Consider the following 20,347-nt stretch of genomic DNA (forward strand, 5'->3'; position numbering starts at 1 on the left):
CTTATCCTCTCCATATTCCTGTGACCTAGGTACCTCATGCTTTCTACGTACCCACGAGAGGGAAATTGAATAGGTATTGTAAATTTATACCTCAGTAAATTAGGCCTTGACGTTAAACTCCATGTAAATAACAAGTTTTTTTTGTTTGTTTGTTTGTTTTTTAAGTGGTTCTAATATCTGAAAGCCTTGTTAAGGAGCTTGAAGATAAATTGAGTAGTGGCTAGGGTTTAATAGTATTGCTTCTCAATCTTCTGTGTTCATATTTTATTGCCAAGAGTTTTTAAATAGTAAAAGTGAGTTAATGAATCTAAAAATGGGTTTCAGTCTATGGAAATTAAAAATGTCAGTTATTACTCTTTGATTTATTTTAAAGTAGAGTTTGACTTTGCTGCTCCTCGTATTTTTCAGAGATATAACTACAATGAAAGGAACCATTGTTGCCCAAGTGGATTCGAGCGAATCCTTCCAGGAATTCTGTAGTACATCTTGTCTGTCTCTTTATGAAGACAAACAGAATCCTACTAAAGGAGCGCTGAATAAATCAAGATGTACAATTTGTGGTAAACTAACAGAGGTTTGTATTTTTGTGCTTTATCATTTAGTTCTAATTAATGGGAATATTTTTGACTTTTAACTGTTTTGACATAATCTTTCATCAGTATGTATTTCCTTAAAAGTGAGGGTATATAAAACCTATCTTATAAATATCCCATTATGTAATCCCATTCTCTCATGGGGAGAATGATTTACAAAAAAATTGAAATATAACATCAATTGACTTATTTCCTGAGGTTGGAGCACTCACAGAAAACCCATAGTGTTTAAATAGACTGACTGCACATGAGAGCCAACAAACGATCTTGCTTAAGAAGCGGAACGAGTGGAGGGGATGTTTTTGAGGACTTCGTTAAAAGTGTATTACGGTTTTTGCATTTGATGAAATAAAAAGAAATCTGTGCATACATGCTTCATTTGAATTATTTATAATGTTAGTCCTCTCCTCCCTGTTGTACAGCAGTGTACTTATATTTAAATAATTTCCTTTTAGATTTATCTGAAGATTTCCAATCTGTTTGGAAGTTTTATACTAACACTGCCCGAACTGGGTTGTTTCCTGTCACTTTTAGATACGTCTAGAGAAGTTTGTACGATGACCCTGGTGGTCCTCTCTGCCTTGCACCGTATATATGTGTGTATAAAAAAGTTTAAAGAAGAATGAAATGTACTTTGTCTTGCCTTTTCCGTAAACAAGCTTTACACAGAAAAACTGAGGCATTTTCTTTCTATTGGAGCACCTTGTTAGTTAGCTACGTGTCATATATTAATTTGTTTTTTAAAATTTTGCTTGTTTTTCTTTTAGATTCGCCATGAAGTTAGCTTTAAAAATATGACTCATAAGCTGTGCAGTGACCACTGCTTTAATAGATACAGAATGGCCAATGGTCTAATAATGAATTGCTGTGAGCAGTGTGGGGAGTACTTGCCCAGCAAAGGTGCTGGGAACAATGTCTTGGTCATTGATGGTCAGCAGAAGAGATTTTGCTGCCAGAGTTGTGTCAGTGAATACAAGCAGGTAATTCATGATCTGATCAGAATCAACCGTTGTTTTGAATGTGCTTTTAAATTGCTATAATAGTTTCACTCTAACAGCATTAATTAACCAGATTTATCTTGAAGTCTCATTTAATTCCATTATTGTCTTAACATCGTAGCGATAACCAATCTCAAGTGAATACTGAAATACATGTAGGTTATTGGAAATAAGTTTGTGATTTTACATAGAAAGGTAAATGCTTACCAAAGTGATTCATTTTTTGGGTGGTGGAGAGGGGTCGTAAATATGGTTTTTCAAATTGTTGATGCTTAGCGTAGGAGTGATTATTTTATTTCCATTTGATTGTTAATTTAAAATTTAAGGTCTTTGACTTAGCTTAGTTTATTTTTTAATATATACCTGTGGTTTCAAAAGTCAGAGCGGTCTAGCTCCCATTTCTTTCTTCTCTTGGTTCCTACTTATCCTTTATACATATCAGTTTTTAATTCTTACTATTTTGTTTTCTTTCTGAAGAATTAAGGAAATAATGTATTCTTAGTTTCTCTTTTATCAGTACAAAAGGCAGCATACTGTATGTACTGTACTGTACCCTCCATTTGTATCTTGGAATCATTCCCTGTCAGTATATTCCTTATTCTTCCTTATTCCTTTTATGGCTGAGTTAAATTTTCAGGAATTCTGTGAGCCAGTTGTTAAAACACCCATTATTAAAAAGTTAAGTTATAGAAACTTACAGGTAAATTATCTTTGTATTAGTCTGCTAGGGCTGCTGTAACAAAATACTGAAGGGCTCAGACAACCAAGAATTTATTTTCTCACAGTTCTGGAGGCTTAAAATCTTAAGATCAAGGTGCCTTTCTGGGGTGGTTTCTGGTGAGGCCACTCCTCCAGGCTTGTAGCTAACCTCCTTCTTGCTGTGTCTTCACGTGGTCTTTCCTTTGTGCTCAGAAGGAGAGAGTGTCCTGGTCTGTCTTCTTGGACCTAACCTGTAGGGCTTCATTCAACCCTAACCGCCCCCCTTAAAGGCCCTATCCCAAATACAGTCTTGTTGCGGTTAGGGCTTCAAGATACTCATTTGAGGTGGGGGGAGACACAATATTGAAGACAAAGAAAATAAATACTTAAAATGTACCACTTCCTAATTATCTTATTACATTTCAGTATTACCTGTGCTCTTGAGGTTATTTACATTATTTGTGAGATGGAAATATTATACATAATGGTGTGCTTCTGTGTATCTCTTCCCAATTTCATGTTTAGTTTTATGTTGGTGGCCTGAAATTAGCCACGGTGGGGAGAGTGTCATGGTAGATGTTACAATAAATATGGTGCTTACTTTCACCTCCCGAGAGCTAGTGGTTAACCATATACAAGACAGTACGGGGCTGACTGTTGTTTATTTGATCACTTTGCTGTTGGTGGTGTTTGGGTTATTTCGTGTTTTGCTGCTGCAGATGACAGATGATGAGTAACCTGTGCAGGAACAACCCCGAGGTCTTGCGGGTTCAGTTCCAGACCAGTGCAGTGGAGCGAATGTCGTAGTAGAGCGAGTCATGGGAATTTTTTGGTTTCTCAGTGCACATAAGTTGTTTACTATTAAGTGTGCAATAGCACTGTGTCTAAAAAAATGTACACACCTTAATTAAAAAACTATTAACCATCATCTGAGCCTCAGTGAATCATAGTAGTAGCATTCCAAGATGACTGATTATACCAAGAGATCACCGTAACAAATAGAGTAATAATGAAAAAGTTTGAAATGTCGCAACAATTACCAAAATGTGATACAGAGGCACGAGGTGAGCAGATGCTGTTCGGAAAATGGCGCTGATGAAGTTGCTCGACGCAGGGTTGCCACAGACCTCCAATCTGTAAAAAAGGCACTACGACAAGGTCTGCCTGTATATCCTTGACTCTGTGGAGATGTTGTTTCAGGGTAGATTCTTAGAAGCAGGATTGCTCAGCCAGAGGTACGTGCACATGTTAGTTTGTTAGATACTGTTAAATTGCCTCTGTTTAGAGGTGGACCAGTTTGTATGCCTTTCAGCAGTGTATGTGGAAGTGCCCGTTTCTCCGTAGCCTCTCCAGCAGGGACTTTTAGCACTTTATTCTGTTTGATGAAAACAGTATGTTTAGTAAAATTTGTATTTCTCTTATTAGGAATGCTGATGAGCAGCTTTTCATATTTCAGAGCTCATTGTCTTTCCTTTTCTGTGAACTGTTTGTTTACCTCTTATACCCATTTTTCTGTTTGGGCTTTGGTTTGTCTTAGTCTTTCCCCCATTAAGTCAAACTTTTAATGAGCAAAATGCATCTGTAATTTGTTCATGAAACAATTATTTAGCAACTATTATGTTGCAGGTACTGTGCTAATTGCTTGAAATAGTCTGATAGGAAGTACAGTAGATAGTTCCTGCTTTCGTGGGATTTGCATTGTGCTGATATAGTTCAGATTTGTTAACATAAAGAAGGTTTTGCGGTGATTGAAAGGATCAGACTAATTATAATCTCCAGAACTCAATGTGGTGTTTGATGTTGGTGATGTCATTGCATTAGTTATCTTCTGATACCTAGGTTTGGTAAGAGCTAGCTGCCCTGGGTTAAAGTCATGGCCCAGCACTCATCCTCTGTGTCCTGGGCATTTGCTTAAATCCACCCCCCCGCCCCACCCCTGCACCCTGCCTTTTTTCATCACGTGTCTTGCCTGATGGTATTTCCTGCAGTTTTTAAAAATATTTATTTATTTTTGGCTGTGTTTGGTCCTTGTTGCTGCTTGCGGGCTTTCTCTAGTTGTGGCGAGCCAGGGCTTCTCTTGTTGTGGAGCACAGGCTCTAGGCACGCGGGCTTCAGTAGTTGTGGCTCATAGGCTTAGTTGCTCCGCGGCATGTGGGATCTTCCCGGACCAGGGCTCAAACCCGTGTACCCTGCATTGGCAGGCAGATTCTTAACCACTGCGCCCCCAGGGAAAACCCCTACAATTATTTATTTATTTATTTATTTATTGCGGTACGCGGGCCTCTCACGGTTGTGGCCTCTCCTGCTGCCAAGCACAGGCTCCGGACGCACAGGCTCAGCGGCCATGGCTCACGGGCCCAGCCGCTCCGCGGCATGTGGGATCTTCCTGGACCGGGGCACGAACCCGCGTCCCCTGCATCGGCAGGCGGACTCTCAACCACTGCGCCACCAGGGAAGCCCCCCCCTACAATTTTTAATGAGTGGAAATAGTAAGTACCTTTTTCTTTTTCCAGTGGTAGTGCCTTTGGTGTTTCCTCATTAAATTAGATGCCAACTTCAGAGTTGGTAAATATATTTTATCACATTAAAGAAGAATCCATGGATTTCTTTCATTAAATGTTTTATCAGAAATGAGAATCGAGTTTTGAAGGTCTTTTCAGTGTCTATGGCAGTGATTGTATGATTCCCCCCCCACACCTTTATTTATTTATTTTTTTGGCGGCGTCAGGTCTTAGTTGTGGCATGTAGGATCTTCGTTGAGGCATGCGGGATATTTCGTTGCAGCGTGCGGGCTTCTTTCTAGTTGTGCCGTGCAGGTTCCAGAGCGCGTGGGCTCTGTAGTTTGCAGCACATGGGCTCTCGTTTGCAGCACATGGGCTCTCTCGTTGAGGAATGCGAGCTCAGTAGTTGTGACACGGGGGCTTAGTTGCCCCGCGGCATGTGGGATCTTAGTTCCCCCACCTGGGGTAGAATTCATGTCCCCTGCATTGGAAGGTGCAGATTCTTTACCACTAGACCACCAGGGATGTCCCTCCCCATCCCTTTAAATCTATTAATATGTGAATTATTTTAATGGATTTCCTAATTCATCTAAACATTCTTGCATTATTAGAATAAACCATACCAGATCATTATTGTATTTTAAATTTTATTTCTAATTGTTAATATTTAGTACTTTTCCATTGGTATTCATAAGTGAGATTAGTCTTGAATTTCCTTTTTTTGGTGCAGTCTTTAAGATATCAGTGTTATATTTGCTTTATAAAAATGCTCAGAGGAAAGTTCATACCCTTATATACTTAAATGAGTAAAAATGAACATAAATGAATTAACTATTAAACTCAAAGTTGTAAAAAGAAAATAAAGCAAAAGACAAGAAAAAAGATAAAAGTAGAAATTAATGAATTAGGATATAAAAATAGTACTAAAATAATTCAAAATGCTGCTTCTATAGGAAATCAAGTCTTTGAAAAACTAGACAAACGATTGTCAATCAGGAACAGAGGTTTAAAAATGCACAGATTCACAAAGATAAGAAATGACAAGTTGGACTAACCATCAAAACAGAGAAAAGTGAAGAAAATCAACAAGGGGCTACTTTGTCCAACCCTATATAGAAATACTGAAAACCTAGATCAAGTGAGTAATTTTCTATCAAAATATAATTTCCCTAAATTGACTCCAGAGCAGATAGAATAAGGCAGAGAAATTTCCATAGAAGAAATAGAGATAGTTATCAAAGAACTACCCCACAAAATGAAATAGGCTCAGATGGTTTTACAGGGAAATTCCATCAGATTTGAACTAGGCAACCATAGTGTTATTTAAACCATTCCAAAGCATTAAAAAGGGTGAAAACTACTCATGTTAAAAAAAAAAATTGTGAAGTGTATATAATATAATGTTCCTAACTTTAACCATTTTTAACTATACAATTGAGTGGAATTAATTACAGTCATAATTTGTGCAGTCATTACCTCTATTTCCAGAACTTTTTCGTGACCCAAACAGAAACTATGTGACAATGAAGCCAATAACGCCTCATCTTCCCCTTCACCCCTGACCCTGGTAATCTCTCATCTACTTTCTGTTGATGAATTTGCTGATTCTAGGTATTTCATATAAGTGGAGTCATACAATATCTGTCCTTTTTGTCTGGTTTATTTGCTTAACATAATGTTTTGAGTTTCAGCCATGTTGTAGCATTGTTTTTTATGGCTGAATAATATTCATTGTATGCATATACATTTTGCTTATTCATTTATTTGATGATGGACATTTGGGTTGTTTCCATCTTTTGACTATTGTGAATCATACTGCAATGAACATTAGCATATAAGTATCAGTTTGAGGTCTGTTTTAAAGTTCTTGTGGGTGTATACCTAGGAGTGGAAATGTTGGGTCATAGGGTAATTCTATGTTTAGCTTTTTGAAGAATGGTTAAACTGTTTTCCACAACAACTGTATCAGTTTAAATTCCTACCAGCAATACATGAGGGTTCCATTTGCTGTCCATCTTTGCCAACACTTGTTACTTTCCATTAAAATTTTTTTTTTATCATAGACATCACAGTAGGAGTGGAGTGATATATCTTTGTGGTTTTGACTTGCATTTCCCTAATGACTAATGATGTTGAGTATGTTTTCATGTGCTTTTTGGCCATTTGTATGACTTCCTATAGAAGTCATATATAGTTTTTTTAAATGTTTGTTTATTTATTTGGCTGTGTCAGGTCTTTAGTTGTGGCATGTGGGCTCTTAGTTGCGGCATGCGACATCTAGTTCCCTGACCAGGGATCAAACCCAGGCCCCCTGCATTGGGAGCACAGAGTCTTAACCGCTGGACCACCAGGGGAGTCCCTCATTTTACTTTCTTGATAATGTCATTTGCAGAAAACTTTTTAATTTTAATGAAGGCCAGTTTGCCTCCTTTTCTTCTGTTGATTGTGTTTTTGGCACCATATCTAAGAATTACCAAATCAAAGGTCAAGGTCGTTTATCCCTATGCTTTCTTCTAAGAGTTGATGGTTTTAACACATATTTAGGTCTTTGGTCCATTTTGAATTAATTTTGTTGATGATGTGAGGCAGGCATCCAACTTCGTTCTCTTGTGTGTGGAAATCCAGTTGTCCCAGCACCATCTGTTATTGGACTTGTGTGGTTTTTTTTGTTGTTGTTTTTAATTTTTTTACTTTTTCATTTATTTATTTAGTTTTTTGGCTGTGTCATGTGGCATGTGGGATCTTAGTTCCCCGACCAGGAATCGAACCCGTGCCCTTTGCAGTAGAGGCTTGGAATCTTAACCACTGGGCCACCAGGGAAGTCCCTGTTAATTGGTCTTGTGATATTTGTCAAATATTAATTGGCCATAGATGAGTAGGTTTATTTCTGATAACCATCTTTGTAGGAAGTTTTGAAATCAGGAAATGAGTCCTCCAACTTTGTTCTTCTGTTTGGATACTCTACCCCATTCTAGTTTTGTATGACTTTTCCATTTCTGCAGAAAAGGCTTCTATAATTTTGATAGTGACTGCATTGATTCTGTAGATCGCTTTGGGTAGTACTGACATTTCTGCAATGTCAGAGCTTCCTATGTATGAACATGGGATGTTTTCTCATTTACTTAGGTCTTTATTAGCTCTAGTAGCTTTATTGTTGACCCCTTGGGGTTTTCCTTTTTTTCCTTTTTTTATAAATGTTTTTATTTTTGGGTGCGTTGGGTTTTCGTTGCTGCGTGCGGGCTTTCTCTAGTTGTGGCGAGCGGGGGCTACTCTTCATTGTGGTGTGCAGGCTTCTCATTGCACTGGCTTCTCTTGTTGCAGAGCTGAGGCTCTAGGTGCGTAGGCTTCAGTAGTTATGGCACGTGGGCTCAGTAGTTGTGGCTCTTAGGCTCTAGATGCAGGCTCAGTAGTTGTGGCACACAGGCTGAGTTGCACCTTGGCATGTGGGATCTTCCCGGACCAGGGCTCTACCCCGTGTCCCACTGCATTGGCAGGCGGATTCTTAACCACTGTGCCACCAGGGCAGTCCCTGGGTTTTCTTTATATAGAGTCAGTTCATCTCCAGTAATGATAGTTTTACTTCTTCCTTTCCAATTTAGATGCCTTTTATTTCTTTTTCTAACTTGTTCTGGCTAGAACTTTCACTATCATGTTGAATAGAAGTGGCAAAAGTAGGCATCCTTTTCTTGTTCCTGACCTTAGAGGGAAAGATTTGTGTCTTTCTCCTTTGAGTATGCTGTTAGCTATGGGGTGTTCATATATGGCATTTGTTACGTTGAGGTGGTTTTCTATTCCTAGTTTGTTGATTGTCTTTTATCATAAAAGGGTGTTGAAGTTTGTTAAACTTTTTCGTCATCATTTGAGATTATCATGTGGTTTTTACCTTCATTCTATTCATGTGGTAATTACATTGATTATTTTACATTTGCATTACTGGGATAAACCCCACTCGGTTATGGTGTGTAATATTTTTAATATGCTGCTGAATTTGCCTTACTGATATTTTCCTTTAGATTTTTGTATGTATATTTGTAAGAGATATTTGTCTGTAATGTCTGTCTTTGGATTCAGAGCAACGGTGGCCTAATGGAATAGGAGTGGGAGGTGTCCACCGTGTTCTGACCTGGGGAGAGTTTGAGAAGAATCTGTGTTAGCTCCTCTTTGAATGTTTGGCGGAATGTCTCAGTGAAGTCACTTGATCCTGGCTTTACTTTGCTGCAATGCCTTTTTTTTTTTTTTTTTTTTGCATTACGCGGGCCTCTCACTGTTGTGGCCTCTCCCATCGCGGAGCACAGGCTCCGGACGCGCAGGCCCAGCGGCCATGGCTCACGGGCCCAGCCGCTCCGCGGCACGCGGGATCCCCCCAGACCGGGGCACGAACCCGCATCCCCTGCATCGGCAGGCGGACTCCCAACCACTGCGCCACCAGGGAAGCCCGCTGCAACGCTTTTGATGACTGATTCAGTCTCTTTACTTCTTACAGGTCTGTTGATATTTTCTGTTTCTTCCTGAGTCAGTTTTGGTGTTTTGCATTTTTTTTTTTTTTAAAAAGTGCAAACCACTCCAGGTATTTATTTATTCATTTAATTTCTTTTTTTACCTTTGGCTGTGTTGGGTCCCCGTTGCGGCGCGCGGGCTTCTTACTGCAGTGGCCTCTCCCATTGCGGAGCACGGGCTCCAGGTGCATGGGCTTCAGTAGCTGTGGCGCAGGGGCCCAGCCACTCTGTGGCATGTGGGATCCTCCCAGACCAGGGCTTGAACCTGAGCCACCTGCATTTGGCAGGCGGACCCCCAACCACTGCGCCACCAGGGAAGCCCCTGGTTTTCATTTTTTAAGGGATTTCTGTTTCATCTAGGTTATCCAGTTGTTGGTGTATAATTATTCATAGCATTTTCTCACAGTCCTTTCTTAGGGAATATTTGTAGTATTGTCCCTACTTTTGTTTCTCTGTTTTGTTCTTTGCGTCTTTTTTCTTAGTATAACTAAAGTTTGTTGACTTTTTTGATCTCTTCACTGGCCAGCTTTTTGTTTCAGTGATTATATTTTCGTACTCGTTATTTCTCTGCACTCTATTATTTCCTTTCTTCTGCTGGCTTGGGTTTAGCTTTCTCTCTTTTTCTGTTTCTTTAAGGTGTAAGTTATGTTATCGATCTTCTTTTCAAAAATAGGTATTTGCAATTATAATTTTTCCTCTGAGCACTGTTTGCACTGCATCCTGTCACTTTTGGTATATTTTGGTTTTGCCTTGACTCATCTGTTAAGTATTGAAAAATTTCCCTTGTGATTTCTTCTTTGACCCATTGGTTAAGAGTGTGTAGTTTTTATATCCCTGTATTTGTAAATTTTCTAGTTTTGTTTTTGTTATTCATTTTTTATTTCATTCTGTTATGATTGGAAAAGATACTCTGCGATTTCAATCTTTATACATTTATTGGGACTTTTCCTGGAGAATGTTTCATGTGCACTTGGGGAGAACATAGCGGCTTGTAGTGTTATTCAGATCCTGTACGTAAGTGCCAAAATCCCGTGTGGCTGGTCTGTCCATTATTGAAATGGGTGTATGTATTGAGTTCTACAGCTGTTACAGTAGAATTGCCTGTTTTTCCCTTCACTTCTGTCAATGTTTACTTAATATATTTTGGGTCTCTGATATTTGGTGAAAAAGTTTATAGTTGTTGTATCTTCTTGATGAATTTACCCTTTTTCCAGTATGGTTTTGTTTTGTTTCTTGTATTAGTTTTTTGACTTAAAGTTTATTTTGTTTGATGTTAAAATTTTTTTAGAAATTTGTGGTGTATTGTGGGGATTCTTGTGGTTTATCCATTCTAGGGTTCTTTCAGCTTCTTCTCCCTGAAATTAGTCTTTTGCCTAATTTGCAGTGTTTTCAGACTTTTGAGCACTCGTTCAGCCCTGCCCTCTTTTCCTATCCCTCCGGGACTCTAATAATTAGTTATTATATTACTGTAGTTACAGTCCTGCAGGTCCCTGAGGCTCTATTCTTCTTTATTTTTACCTCCAAGGCTGTGTTATTTCTGATATTCAGACTGGATAGTTTCTCTTTTCCCCTTCCGTGGTCTTGTCCTCTGTCTTTTCCATTCTGCTCTTGGTCCCATCCATTGGGATTTTTGGTGGTTGTTATTTATTTTACTAATACTTAATTTTGTTTAGAACAGTTTCAGTATTACAGAAACATTGATTAGATAATACAGAGTTCTCATGGGATAGCCCCTCCCCGCACCGTTTCCCTCTGTATTGACACCTTAAATTGGTATGATAATTTGTTACAATTAGTGAGCTCATATTGAAATATTATTAGTATGTAAAGTCCATAGTTTACGAAAAAATTAAGAAAATCTGAATAATGTTCATTTCCTGTTCCAGGATCCCATCCAGGATGCCACGTCACATTCAGCAGTTGTGTCACCTTAGGCTCCTCTTGGCTGTGACATTTTCTCAGACTTTGACGAGCTTGACAGTTTTTAGGAGTCAAGTGTATTGCAAGAGGCCCCTCTGCTTTCATCTGTAGGCAGACCGGGCTCTGGGTTTAGGAGGGAGATGACAGAGGTGTTGGCCTTTTGCACTTTTGCAGTTTTCATCACATAACAAGGGTACATGTCTCAACATGACTTATGACTGTTGGTGTTGATGTAGATCACCTCGCTCAAGTGGTGTCAGGATTCTCCACCGGAAAGCCCCCGCCGCCCCCCGCCCCCCCCCCACCCCCCCACCCCCCCGTTCCTTGTTTAATGTTTGGAAGAAAGTCACTCTCCTTTAAGGTGGAGTATATAGTTACTTGGAATTTTTCTGCATAGGACTTTTGCCCCTGTTTTCAGTCATGCAGTTTCCATTTGGACCTTCTATTTCTTTGATGAGAATTTCTGTTTTTTAATTGTTGTGTTTTTTTCCCCTTGTTGAAGCATTTTTATCATGGCTGCTTTAAAACCTTTGGCTCATAATCCTAGGTATCTGTGCTTTCAGTGTGAGCATCTTTTGACTGTCTCCTTCTGTGGCTCTGGCTCTCTCCCCTCTGGGCTCCAGGAGGGCCTGCTACTGCGCTCCCTGCAGCCCCACTGGCACCAGGATGATTCTCCTCCAGAGGATACAGAAAGTATTCTTCATAGTATCAGTAAATAAAGCTTATTTCAAAGTAGTGTTTCATCTTTTTTTTAGTGGTCATAGTTTTTATATTTCTCATACTGTATGTTCATAATTTTAAGTAAATAAGAGGGAATCTGTGTGTATGTTGTTACTGATAAAGGGACATAATCAGACATGTTTGGAGAGCACTGCAGTGATGCTCTAGTGAATGTCTTCTTTTTCTAAAGCCTGGGAACTAAAACTGTACAGTGATTTTTTTTTGGTCCCTGCTCTCGCATTCTTCCACCCCCAACCTTTTGTCTCTAACATCTAAGTTGTCCACTCTTACTGTTTATCCCTGTCCCTGTAGCCCAGTTAGTGTCTGGAGTATACAGATACAGGTGATTAATCATCTAGATCCCGGCAGTGGGGACTGTCTAGTGCTTAACACTTGCCTTTCAGTAGTTTCCATTTTCTTAAAAAAAAATTTTATTTAAAAATTTTTAAAATTTTTATTGAAATATAGTTGATTTACAGTGTTGTGTTAGTTTCACGTGTACAGCAAAGTAACTTGGTTATACGTACACATAAATCTATATATTCTTATATTCTCTTCCACTGTAGATTATTACAAGCTGTTGAGTGTAGTTCCCTGTGCTGTACAGTGGGTCTTTGTTGGTTATCTACTTTACATATAGTGGTGTGTGCATATTTTATTTTTTTTATTTTTTATTTTTTTGCGGTACACGGGCCTCTCGCTGTTGTGGCCTCTCCTGCTGCGGAGCACAGGCTCCGGACGCGCAGGCTCAGCGGCCATGGCTCATGGGCCCAGCTGCTCTGCGGCATGTGGGATCTTCCCGGACCGGGGCACGAACTCGTGTCTCCTGCATCAGCAGGCGGACTCTCAACCACTGCGCCACCAGGGAAGCCCGGTGTGTGCATATTTTAATCTCAAGCTTCTAATTTATCCCTGCCCCCCTCCCCCCATTTTCGCCTTTGGTAACCATGAGTTTGTTCTATGTCTGTGAGTCTATTTCTGTTTTGTAAATAAGTTCATTTGTATCATTTTTTTTTTTTAGATTCCACATATAAGGGATATCATATGATATTTGTCTTTCTGTCTGACTTCACTTAGTATGATAATCTCTATCTAGGTCCATCCATGTTGCTGCAAATGGCATTATTCCATTCTTTTTATGGCTGAGTAATATTCCATTGTATATATACCACATTTTCTTTATCCATTCCTCTGTCAGTGGACATTCAGGTTACTTCCATGTCTTGGCTATTGTAAATAGTGCATCAGTGAACATTGTATCTTTTCAAATTATGGTTTCCTCCAGATAGATGCCCAGGAGTGGGATTGCTGGGTCGTATGGTAGTTCTATTTTTAGTTTTCTAAGGAACCTCCACACTGTTCTCCATAATGGCCGCACCAAATACATTCCCACCCACAGTGTAGAAAGGTTCCCTTTTCTCCACACCCTCTCTAGCATTTACTGTTTGTAGGTTTCTTGGTGATGGCCATGCTGACTGGCCAGAGGTGACACCTCATTGTAGTTTAGATTTGCATTTCTCTAATGATTAGTGATGTTGAGCATCTTTTCATGTGCCTCTTAGCCATCTATATGTCTTCTTTCAACAAATATCTATTTAGATCTTCTGCCCATTTTTGACTTTTTTTTTCATATTGATCTGCATGAGCTGTTTGTATATTTTGGAGATTAATCCTTTGTCGGTTGCATCATTTCCAAATATTTTCTCCCATTCTGTAGGTTGTCTTTTTGTGTTGTTTATGGTTTCCATTGCTGTGCAAAAGCTTTTAAGTTTAATTCAATCCCATTTGTTTATTTTATTTTATTATTTTTTGTGCGGTACACGGGCCTCTCACTGTTGTGGCCTCTCTCATTGTGGAGCACAGGCTCTGGACGCGCAGGCTCAGCGGCCATGGCTCACAAGCCCAGCCGCTCCGCGGCATGTGGGATCCTCCCGGACCGGGGCACGAACCTGTGTCCCCTGCATCGGCAGGTGGACTCTCAACCACTGCGCCTCCAGGGAAGCTCCTATTTTTGTTTTTATTTCCATTACTCTAGGAGACTATTTTCCATTTTCTTGCATAGTATTTTGACTTTTAAGGAAAACAGGATGCTTTCTGCAAAGAGTAAGGATATAAATTTCTATGTGCTGGAAGCTGTTATATGTGCTTTAAAAAGAGTTTCCAAAACAACCCATTTGCAGATGATGAAAACTGTAACTGTGTAATTTCCAAATCAGTTTTCTTTTGTTTTTGTTTGTTTGTTTGCTTTGGCTGCACTGCAAGGCTTGTGGGATCTTAGTTCCCTGATCAGGGATTGAATCCAGGGCCACGTCAGTGAAAGCTCCGAGTGCTAACCACTGGACTGCCAGGGAACTGCCGAGATACTGTTTTATGTATTATTAATAGATTTTACTGAATACATTTAGAATACCTTGTCATCTAAGAGAAATATGTGATTTTTTTTTGCAAGGTCTACTTAGAGGTGAGTCAAATCTAAGGGTCTGTTTTTAATTCTTTATTTATCTAGTTACTATTATTTTTCTATAGGATAATTATAAAGTTATGATATATAATATTCTGTAAGCTGGTCAGTGGCACTGTAGGACAAATAGGCATTTTTAAAAGTTGGAACGAGGTTGTAAGTCACAAAACAGGTAATTAAGACTCAACTTTTACAGATTGCTTGTTGACCTTTCGATCTAGCAGCCTTTCTTTATATCTTTTTATAAAGCCTTTTAAAATCTTTTTTTAGGTAGGTAGCCATCCAAGCTTTCTGAAGGAGGTTCGTGATCACATGCAGGACTCTTTCTTAATGCAGCCTGAGGTAAGCAGGAGTGTGGCTGGGGTTAAGGCCTCGACATGACATGCTCTGCTACTGCCTTTATTGTGTGTCTGAAAAATCGTGTACATTTTGAAGTGTATTAACATTTATGAACTTTAAATATGTCAGATGATTATTTTCTTACTTTATCTCAAGACCGACGAACTTTCTCATTTCACTAAATTTTACATGTGTTTTCTTGTGTGCACTCATTTGCTTTTAGGTATTTATGTTATTAAAAATTATTTTAAGGGACTTCCCAGGTGGCGCAGTGGTAGGGAGTCTGCCTGCCGATGCAAGGGACACGGGTTCGCGCCCCGGTCTGGGAGGATCCCAGATGCCGCAGAGTGGCTGGGCCCGTGAGTCATGGCTGCTGAGCCTACCGCAAAAAAAAAAAAAAAAAAAAAAAAAAAAAAAAAAAAATTATTTTAAGATATAGATTTTTTTTTTTTTTGCGGTGCGCAGGCCTCTCACCGTTGTGGCCTCTCCCGTTGCAGAGCACAGGCTCCGGACGCGCAGGCTCAGCGGCTATAGCTCACGGGCCCAGCTGCTCCGCAGCATGTGGGATCTTCCCGGACCGGGGCGCGAACCCGTGTCCCCTGCATTGGCAGGCGGACTCCCAACAACTGCGCCACCAGGGAAGCCCTAAGATATAGATTTTTAATGCACAGTCCTTGACCTCAGTGGGCATTTAAAAAAAAAATAAATTTATTTGTTTATTTATTTACTTCTAGCTGTGTTGGGTCTTTGTTGCTATGCACGGGCTTTCTCTAGTTTTGGCGAAGGGGGGCTACTCTTTGTTGTGGTGCACGGGCTTCTCATTGTGGTGGCTTCTGTTCGTTGCAGAGTGTGGGCTCTAGGGTGTGCGGGTTTCAGTAGTTGTGGCACGCGGGCTCAGTAGTTATGGCTCGTGGGCTCTAGAGCACAGGCTCAGTAGTTGTGGCGCACAGGCTTAGTTGCTCTGCAGCATGTGGAATCTTCCCGGACCAGGGCTCGAACCCGTGTACCCTGCATTGGCAGGTGATTCTTAACCACTGTTCCACTAGGGAAGCCCCCAGTGGGCATTTAAATATAGGATATAAGAGTCCTTCTCTTGTGCCTACCTGAAAGAGGGGGGGAAGATCCTTTCTTTCAAAAAATGTTTCCAAATCTATGTTCCCATTAAGCCATATGAATAAATTAGGACTTGAATAATAAATGTATACAATTAAGAATAATTATAATTGTAGTACAGTGATCAAAATAAGGAATTTTATATTGATATAATACCACTGATTAACCTATGGACCTTATTCAAATTTTGTTCATTAATGTCTGTTATAGCAAATTGAGGAAAAAAAATTGTATAGCATCCAGTCCAGGATCATAAGCCATTATTTAAAAACAAGTTTTTTTCAGTTTCTCCCTCTGTTCTTCTGAGACCCTAATTCCAGGTGTATTAGAGTTCCTGCTCCTGTCCCATGGTCACGGTGGCTCTATTATTTATTGAGGTTTTTAAAGTCTTGTTTTCCTTCTGGCTTCATTTTAGAGACCTTGTAATGTGTCTTTAGTTTTACTAGTCTTTTCTAATCAACTGTTAGTTCCATGTGGTGTATTTTTTTGTCTTGGACTTTGTCATCTCTAGAGGTTCCATCTGGGTCTTTTTTATGTCCTCTATTCCTGGCCTCATTGTGTTCATATTTTTCCTCCATGAGTATATCAGCGTATTTATCATAGTAGCTCTTTTAACATCTTTGCCTACTATTTTCCTGTCTGTCCTTTCTATATAAAATGTCTATATAATGAGTTATACGGTTGACTGAGAGTCAACTTGAGTGAATAAAAGAAGTGTAAGGTTTACTTGAATTTATCTCTTAATCTTCACTTAGTATAAAAATTAGTATAATAGCATGTCATTGTTGAAGTTTTATCACTATCCCCCTCTCCACAGGGTTCTTCACTATTTTTATGCTTTGGACTCCCTTGGTAACATGCTTAGATGGTTTCTCAGCATGCTGTTAAATGCATAAAATATCTATGATTACAACTAGAACCAATTATTCCAAATAGAGTTATCAAAATATTTAAAAATTTTTGAAATGTGATATATATATATATACTGTATTAATGCATTAAGTAATAAGGTATAGTGGTTATTAACTATAATGTTTTTTATTTATTTATTTATATAATGGTTTTTGAAGTAATGTTGGACATCAATGATATATTGAGCCACCTGCCAGTATAAGATAAAAAGTTGGGGATTTTTGTTTTAGCGGGTTCTGCTAAAACTAATGTGGTTTATTACCTCTAATCAGAATGAAAAGAAAGCTACGTTTCCGTTAGATGTTAATGAATATAAAGATAATAATTTTTCCATGTGATGTCATGGACCTAAGTTAGTTTTCAGTTGTATCTGGATGTGGCCAGGAAGTCAGTTCTGTGCAGCCACACTTGTGCCCATTTCCTAGATTAGATTTGCAGTAACAAGTCCATCAAGGCTTTGTCTCTTGAGCACCTACCCTTGCCGTCCACTTGCTTGGTTAAAAATGTAGTAAATGAGATGTTTTACTTACATCTAAAAGGAAAAATTAGGGAGAAGTTTTAGAATCTTGTGATGGTTAACTTTGATATTCATGTGGAGCTGGTTAACATGAAAATGTAAGGCACCTTTTTTCAATGACTAGACTGAAAATGAGCCCATTTGCTGCAAACTCCCCATTATTTTTTCGTTTTACCTCACCAGTGTTGTTTCTATCACATCTACCTCATACTTTTTTTTTTTACTGAATTTATAATTTATTTCTTCCCGTGCCTGAATGGGGAATATAATAATTGTGAATTTGTTCCACTTAATTTTGTTCCTTAAATCACTCAGTGCATATTTATAGGGTGCATGAAATTTAAATATGATTACGTTGTTTACATAGGAAGCAGAGAAAACGTGGCATGACAGCATATATCTTTTTTGCTAATACTCTCCCGTTAGATGGGCCTTTTTGTTGTTGAAGTAGTGGCAACTGTGAAAGTGGCTGTTAACGTGTTTTCAGTGTTAATGATTCTGTTTTTCTTAGTTTCACACAAAACTATTTCTCATTGGGGACCGGTTGCTTAGCCTCTTGCTTACTTGACCCAGATCAACTGGTCTACTTTTTATGGGTACGTCTTAAAACTTACTAATTACTTAACCATTCTGGCAGTAAAATCATTGTCAAGTTGAAGGATATTTCTAGTAAGTTAAAAAATCTAGTGCAAGATTAGAATGGATGATTGGACCTCATTTATATCTGTAAAAGAATTCTTCATAGATGCTGCTCTGTGGAGGTCTCACATCCACCTGCTGGGAGCTGCTTTATTTTTCTCTCTGTAACTCTGATACAATGGCAGGTGTCCTGATATTTTTAGTGTTCCTCATTTGTACTGTGGTGCCAGATTCTAAACATTCTTTTATTTTTCTTTGTTTTATTGATGTGTTTTCCTTGATACCTCTTCCTATATAAATAAAATTTAAATTATTATATTAGGCCCCAGGAAAACATGTTGTCCTTCCAAACAAAACAACAGCCTTCTCCTCTACTGTCCTGAACATTGGGAGAGTCATAATCAGACTTAATAGGTTTGCAGTTATTCTTATTTTTTCCGTGTTAGTATCCTTTTGCTATTGATAAGTTTTTCTTTTTGGTTTTTCTTCTCTTTTCTTTTTTTCTGAGCGTATCAGAGCTTGAAGAATGAGTTGGTTTCCACTTTGAAAAGTAAAACTTACGGCTTCCTTTGGGTGATGTTTAAGTAAATAAGGAACCACTAGGAATAGAACACGCATTCCTGGCATGGAAACAGCTGTGTTTTCTCATGACTTTTATATTAATTGTATGCTGAGAAGGTTTTTTCTTTTTTCTTTTTTTGGTGTTGATGTTGTTTTTGGCTAATGTTTTTACCTTCAATTTCTTATTTTATTTTCTCAAATCCTGTGACATTTGTGAAATTTATCCATGCGGTTTACTCATTTTTTTGTTGTTTTTGGCCTGATTGTCATCTTCCCTGACATCTATTATTCATCCATCCATGGAACGTTGAGCACTTCTTATGTCATCATATTGTACTAGGTGGTGTTGGGTGCGAAGATGCGTGAAGTAATCTAAACATCATGTGGAAAGACGGATGCTCAAGTCCCTTCTATAAAATGACCTTGCGTCTACGAATGCGGAGGACTGACTGTACGATTACTTTGCATCGTGACATGTGATATTTGATTTAACTGATTATGACAGTTCTGTTACAGTTCAGGAAAAAAATCAAATACAAGTTGCACTTAAAGGCTTGCTTTTACTTTTGTTTGATTTCTAATTGTGACTATCAAGTTAATTTTTAAATGCAAACACACCAGTTCCTCTGAATTGTATTTTTGTAAGACTGTCTATATTTCAGTGATACTGCTTTTGTCTAGTAATTTCCAAGCTGCACCTCCTTTGGCCTTTCCTCCTTTGGTTTTACCTCATTCTCTGAATTACATCAGGGTTGGCAATATTCACCTTTGATACGATTGACTTTATTATTACCTATTGACTAATTATTAACTTTAATAACCAAAAATTTTTTAAATTAAAAAAATGTTAAAGTTTTTAATATTTTATTTTGGTTGAACGAGGTTTTAAATGTAGTAGAAAGGTGTTAAATCAGTTTTAAGAGAAGTGTCAGAGTGCTTGGGACAATAGCAGCTCAGCTCTGAAGGAGGGTAGTTGTTTGATTATTAGGACTTATATTTTGTAGGTTCATTTAATTTCTTCTGTTGCATGACAAGGAGGTGTGTCATCACTGTGAACAGAAAACACCGTGCCTTTCTTACATCTTCAGTTTCTACTTATATGTAGGATTCTATTTAATTAATAGGGCAAACCACTGTTTTTGAAGGAGACTTAGCTTAGATCATGGTTTTGTTTGACCCTAATATAGCTGCATTGCAGTTAACACTTTGCATCAGATGAAGACTTCTGACCCACTAAGCCTGATTAGAGATGAACAGAATTGTTTTGCAGAGAGAAAAAGTATAATGAAAAGTACAGTATTTTGTTCTAGTTAAATTTTTAATTTTCTTTTTATGTTTCAAATTTTAGAAATATGGAAAACTGACCACTTGTACTGGCTGCCGAACACAGTGCAGGTTTTTTGATATGACGCAGTGTATAGGTCCTAATGGGTATATGGAGCCTTATTGTTCAACTGCGTGCATGAACAGTCACAAGACAAAATATGCAAAATCACAAAGTAAGTCTCAGGTATTTGGAAAGCTAAAAAACTCCAGTAACGTTAATAATTTGTTAACTACTCTTTCTCCTCTGACTTTCATTTTATGCTCACTTTTAACTGCATAATGGGTTTATTTTTATTACCACACTAAACTTTCTTAGTGCAAACTTTAATGGTTTTGATCATTTAATTTTTAAATTATTGGTGAAGTTCTGTCCATGTCTGTGTTCCTAACTAAAATTGTTTTTCCATCCAAACATTATCTAAAACTGAGATCGTTTCATGTATCTGTGTATGTTTTAGAGATAGTATCAGAGTCTTCTTTTATGACAGTATTTTTTTAAGGTGCAAATAATCTCAGAAATTAATAAAATAATATTTACATAAAGTTTCATTA

General features: G+C 38.4%; 1 protein-coding gene across 6 annotated transcripts in view; it reads left to right on the forward strand.

Moving 5' to 3' along the window:
• ZMYM2 (zinc finger MYM-type containing 2) overlaps positions 1 to 20,347 on the forward strand; it is a 94,108-nt gene that overhangs the window by 32,399 nt on the left and 41,362 nt on the right. For 4 of the 6 annotated variants that reach the window (XM_079903346.1, XM_079903349.1, XM_079903350.1 and 1 more), the window contains 4 exons: positions 409 to 574; positions 1,361 to 1,573; positions 14,659 to 14,730; positions 19,818 to 19,968. In XM_079903346.1, coding sequence (XP_079759472.1) covers positions 409 to 574; positions 1,361 to 1,573; positions 14,659 to 14,730; positions 19,818 to 19,968 — 602 coding nt within the window. The other 2 variants (XM_079903348.1, XM_079903351.1) reach the window with 2 other exon arrangements.

The sequence above is a fragment of the Stenella coeruleoalba genome, assembly GCF_951394435.1.
Source record: "Stenella coeruleoalba genome assembly, chromosome: 18".
Taxonomy (NCBI): Eukaryota; Metazoa; Chordata; class Mammalia; order Artiodactyla; family Delphinidae; genus Stenella; species Stenella coeruleoalba.